The 5,978-nt window shown below is 37.4% G+C and overlaps 1 protein-coding gene across 2 annotated transcripts in view; it reads left to right on the top strand.

Annotated features, from left to right (window-relative positions):
- Positions 1–5,462, top strand: part of CDH18 (cadherin 18) — a 158,018-nt gene extending 152,556 nt beyond the window's left edge. The window contains exons 10-11 of one of the 2 annotated variants that reach the window (XM_057390393.1): positions 2,064–2,315; positions 3,533–5,462. In XM_057390393.1, the coding sequence (XP_057246376.1) occupies positions 2,064–2,315; positions 3,533–4,023 (743 nt within the window). In that variant the 3' untranslated portion in view covers positions 4,024–5,462. Of the gene's footprint in view, positions 1–2,063; positions 2,316–3,520 lie in introns of both variants that reach the window. The other variant, XM_057390392.1, reaches the window with a different exon arrangement.
- Positions 5,463–5,978: the final 516 nt, after the last annotated feature.

Genomic DNA, 5,978 nt, shown 5'->3' with positions numbered 1-5,978 from the left:
TTTTTTTTTTTATTTTGGGGGCAGGATGTATATGTAACAAATAACTTTGCAAATTATGTCAAATCATAGACATTGTAAAACCTCTATGGAAACATAATTCCCACAACATGATGGTCTTATGTTCTGTCACATCTTTTCAGAATAAAGAATTATCTGTTCACCTCATTCTGGTTTCAGTAAGGTTCTGTAAATTGAATGAATATAAACAGAATAATAAGCGACTGGTGTCATCAGTCATCAAAAGTATGCCTTGATGTAAATGATGAGAGCAGGACTTCAAGGTCTACAGCAAATAAATAGATAAATAAGTAAATAAATATCTTATTTTGTGTCCATTCCTCTGGAAAAGAACACTTAATGAGTTTATGACAAACTCGCCATGCCAGATATTTCCAAAATTGGTGGWGGGGAGGAGTTTTGGATGTTTTGAGTGTTGTTCTTGTGAAGAAGCAAAACTAAAAGACTTCATTGTTTAGTTCTCGGTATAACAGCAAGGGTATCACTTCTCAGCTCATAGATGTATTTCTTTCTATGAAACCTGTTACCCAATATATTATCTTGTGGTATTATGCTGATATGGGGCAATATTACCAGTTTTTCTTAATACCGCTGTTGGATGATATGCAAAATAAAATATTGACAGATGTGGGTTAAAATGAATGTTTAAAAATTTTGCACAGAGCTTGACAGAAGGTGTAGCATGAAGAGTAGACACCCTCAAAAGAGCTTCTATTCAATTTAAACAAAAACTGAACTCTTTCACTCAAATTTGCATGCATCATTCCAGTGGGCTAATATATGCCACACTGGCTGTATTGTTGCTCTAGACTTTCACAGAGTAACATGGATTTCATTTTTCCATAGGTTTTGATAAAGTCATTTAATACTGTAGATACAGTGGTAAGGAAAATCAAGAAAATTTCTTGTTTGCTTGTAATAGAAAGGCAAACTTGTCAGTTGTGTTTTTTTTTTACTTATCTTCTTGTTTGTTAAAAAAATCCCAACCTCACAATTTGGAAACCATGTGACAAACAATACAAGAAGAAAACTTTTCTTCTAGCATCTCTTTCCAGTTATCAGTTATCTCTCCATGGCTGCTTCTGTCTCAAACTCGCACTTGTCTCCAATTTTGTTTGTCTTGGACTTTTAATCAGGGTCTAGCACTTTTATAGTGGTGACAACAAACTGAAAATAAATTTTACATGTGAATTTTAGCTATAACTGTACATTGTAACATTTCTTCTCCTGCATTCTCTTTGTGACCATTAACTTCTTGGATATGGGTGGCAATTTCCAACCCTCCTTAGTGCCTACAAATGCTCTTGCAATGTTTAGGTAATAAGCAGTAGGTTTTTCTTGACTGTAATACGTGCCAGATGTACCATAGGTAATGGAAGGGTGACAAAGTCTTATATCACTATTTCCCCTTTGCTTACTGATCTTTAACCTCTACTAGTTTAGGACATGTAATGTCCTTTTCCCTTCCTTTGCCTTCCCTCTTCCTTCAGACATGTCCATATCATGTGTCTTTGGTCACTGTCCTTTCAGATGTTTTCTAAAAGCTCAAACTTTAAAACCTGTCACAAACAGTAAAAGGTGAAAGACTTATTTTAGGATTTTACTAAAGAATTATGAATATTCTTCTGAGAATCAAGAGGATTTTCTGCTGTGCAAAAATTTCACAACAGATATCTTCATAATTCCAGGTACTCAAATTGAACAAGTGTCCACATGCTACCAAAATTATAACATGGGATGAAAACACTTGTGAACTGGACCCAAAATGTTTAARTTTGCTTAGATTCCAATAAAAATACAAGAGTTTTAAATAATCTTATTTATGCAATGCTGATTCCTTTCCACTGCTTCCTCTTTTTCCTCTATTGGCCAGAAGTGCTTACTGACATATCTTATTTCTAGATTGTGCATTATCAGAGATTAAGACTGTCTAGTTTTAAGATGCCTCACGCTTCCACTTAATGGGAAACAAGCCGCCAATAACTTTCATTTTCCCTCATTTTTTTTTACTTCACTGAAGTGCTATTCTGGTTTTTATATTGCAGATAACACAGCCAGTATCCTGACAAGACGAAGGAGGTACAGTCGAACCACTCAAGACATCTATTACCTGCCGGTGTTGATTTCTGATGGAGGAGTGCCCCCTCTCAGCAGCAGCAGTACCCTCACCATCAGGGTTTGTGCCTGTGAGAGAGATGGACGAGTGAGAACCTGCCATGCTGAAGCTTTCCTCTCCTCGGCTGGCTTGAGCACGGGAGCTTTAATTGCAATCCTGCTCTGCGTTGTCATTCTCCTTGGTAAGGTGTTTGCAGCATTGAGTAATGCCATCCCTAGAATCCCTGGCAGAATGTGGACAGGCACAAGTTTTTAATACAGTGTGCTTTTGAACCAGTGGTTGCCTGGTAGTAGGCAATTAAAAGCACATAGCTGTGATTAGGGGGGGAAAGGTTTMGCAAAAATTAATAGGGAAAAAAGCCTTTAAAGTACATTCATGAATATCTGCAATCCAGTAGAAATTATTTTTCAGAGGTTATCGAGTAATTAGCACTGCAGATCTTTTTTCCTGTAATTTGTAGAGATTTCAAAAAGCGACTGACTCTAATTCCATGTCTTGAACAGTGTGAAAAAATGATAGAAAATAGATGTGGAATGCTTTTTGAAATGCATTATGCTGTTAAGAACCACCATTAGCACTCTACAAAAGCCATTTCTTAATTACCTTTGTGGAATAAACTGATAGCAAYGTACAACATAATCCACAGGGGCGAGGGACATAGGAAACTATAAGCAGACCCATAAGATTAGTGCCATTTCAAATGCATTTCCTCTTGACACTTTTTAGGTTTTTTATTTTCCCAGGCCAATCTGAATGTTACCCATTAGTTAATATTGTGCTTGGTTTTGGCTTGGGTTATTTTTTCTATCAGAGATACAGCTTGCTGCATCCATGATTCTTTGCTGCTCATGTGACTTTCTGCATTCTTATAGAGATGACTAGAAATAACATTAATTGAAGTGTGAGCAAAATAGGATATTTTGAGAATTTTTTTCCAAAGACTCTTGTGTTTCCTAAGGACTATTTTCCTTACMGCTTACTTCAGAATTTTCTTGTCAGAAGGCTGTTTTAAAATACATAGTTATACATTTTATTTGTATTTTTTTAGTTTATTACACAAAATTGAGTATTCTTAAGGGAAAAAAAAAACTTTTTACATGTTAAATCAATTTATATGCTAAACACTCATTTTAATGAAGCACTGAAAGCGCCAGACTCTTCTGAAAAATGCCAGCTCTAGTTTCTCATTCCTCATTTACCTGAATGAATTTTATGTCCATTTTTCTCCTTTAAGATATTCCTAATAAACTAAGTAGCAGATGATCCCAAAAACCAGTACTGAAAATACCAGCCTGAAAATATTACACCTCTGTATTTTTGTCTTAGTGTCTGCTACTTCTGTAGCATGTTCAGATATAGATTTTAAACCTACTCTAATATCTGCAGTTTTCTCTTTAGCAATTGTGGTCCTTTTCATCACCCTAAGACGTAGCAAGAAGGAGCCCTTGATCATTTCAGAAGAAGATGTCCGGGAAAACGTTGTGACATACGATGATGAGGGCGGTGGAGAGGAGGACACAGAAGCGTTTGACATCACAGCGCTGCGGAATCCATCTGCTGCTGAAGAGCTAAAATACCGGAGGGATGTTCGTCCTGAAGTGAAGCCTCTGTCCAGGCATCATCCCTCCTCAAGCCTTGACAGTATAGATGTTCAGGAGTTCATTAAGCAAAGACTGGCGGAGGCTGACCTGGACCCMAGCGTGCCCCCGTATGACTCCCTGCAGACATATGCTTACGAGGGTCATCGATCAGAAGCTGGGTCCATCAGCTCTCTGGATTCAGCAACAACACACTCTGACCAGGATTATAATTACCTTGGAGACTGGGGACCTGAGTTCAAGAAGCTGGCTGAACTCTATGGGGAAATAGAATCAGAAAGAACAACTTAGTCCTAACTCCCAGAACAGAGAGATTCCTGAACAACTGGACAGATAATGACAGCAACGGTAACAAAAAAAGTGAATACAGTACTTGGAACTGAGTAAGTTGTATGCAGTTACTGTAGAACAAGTGCCCTTTTCATATTTGAAACTGGGTTCTCCAATTGGAAGAAAGTCAAATTTTGAAAAATACAGAAAAAAGAATCTATTGTCCCTTGTGTATTTTTTTTTTTTTAATTGCTCAATAAAGTCTCTGGTACTGCAACAATACCTGAAGTAAAGCCAAGCAATGATATTTTTATTGCAATATGCGTAACATCTCCAAGCTACAGTAAGTTTATGGTCCTGTCTGTTTAAGAAGAGAGCCAATGGAGGATCAAATCTCTTGCAGGTGGTTGTGATGTTGCATTTCTGGCTGTGCTCTTGTGATCCCAATGYGAGGTAGCCAATGGGGTTTACTATCAGTGTGAGAAGTGCTACCAGTCTGTTTCCTTTACAGAGGCCATAAGCCACACCTGTCCTCTTAAATAAATGGTCCATTGATGATTTAATCTTACTGAATTAGCAGGTTGCATTGAAAAGCTGTCATTTCATTATGTCCTTCATAATCTTGTCATCCATAACCAGCGAACAGATGGAGGGCAYCATTATCTGTAGCTCAAACACAGCTCTAGCCCATAACCCCAGACCTGCTCTGTTACTACGTGCTAGAGGAACCACTGTTTCCAGTGTTGTGCTTTTTCTTTTTCTGTCTTTTCATGGGAACATAATTCATTTAAATGGAATAGGCCCAAAGTACTCTTTATGCAGTGAAGCAGATGAAGCATAGGCTTTTTCAATAAAAAAAAACAACAGTGGCAGCACCATTAAACTATGCAGTKGTTTGGTTCACTGTGCTTCATTTATGTCAAGAGCTGAAGCTTTTTAAATCTTTTGCTGGTTTGAGACCAGGAGCTACAACAGCCTGCTTAAAACACAGAGTTCTTAATCATAATCTATTTCTGTGCGTGACTAAAAGCAAAATATAACTGCTGGTAAGATATTGGGATAGCAGAAATTGAAACAAGGTGAATGAGATGATGATGTTTCTTTCTTTTAAGGTCAATTTTCCGATATTTATTTCTCTTAGAGTWATTGCCACCTAAGCAGAACAAGATGGTTTTTCCCTATTTCAAGCATCATGGAAACAGGAACATTTTAAGTCAGTGGAGCAAATATACCATCACTGTGATTCCTATGGATTAARTAAATTGATTTCTTACATTAGTAACTTTATAGCATTGCAGAACTGATAGTTCTCCTTAACACTGCAGGCTACTTAACACCTAATCCAGCAACGCTATTTTTTTTTCCTTTTTTTAGCATTGCAGATGCAGACCTGCAAAACAGTTCTGCTTAGTATAGCAGGCTACGTATTGCCTCATCTAGTAGATTCTGATTTTTACTTTATTTTGTTTGAAACATTAACCTTTTCTTTATCTTTCTGGTGATAATACTGGGAGAGGACCAGGAACTCACCCCATGAAAGATCATGACCTATAATGCTTACAATCTATTAAGAGTCCTCTGTTTCCAACTGTAGCTTCACTTAGGGAAATGGACTTCTTCAGTATGCATTTGATGGGAAAACTGTCCAGAGCAGAAGCTGTGTACTGTTTTCTTACTGTCTGCTCTGGTGTACAGAGTGATACAGATTTATTTGTATGCTGCACTAGATTCCTCCATCTGCATTTTAGGTGCCGCTTACATTCAGCTTAGAAAAGAAGGGTCTACATTTATTGCTGATCTACTGGGAGCCACACAGGTGAACCAGATGATTAAGCCTTTTTTTCTTTGCTCTGTGGTTGGGTACGTCCTAGATGTGACTGAAATTTCTGATCAGTTCTACTTTGAAGAGTTTGAGGGGATTTTTTATTTTAAATAAATTCCTTCCAGAGATGTAGTCGACTGCTTTTGTTTTAGAC

This window comes from Malurus melanocephalus, unplaced genomic scaffold, assembly GCF_030028575.1.
Source record: "Malurus melanocephalus ecotype Western Australia unplaced genomic scaffold, MMel_1.1 scaffold_25, whole genome shotgun sequence".
NCBI classification, from domain to species: Eukaryota; Metazoa; Chordata; class Aves; order Passeriformes; family Maluridae; genus Malurus; species Malurus melanocephalus.
The sequence above is the reverse complement of the archived record's forward strand: the minus strand, read 5'-3'. Positions and strand labels throughout refer to the sequence as shown.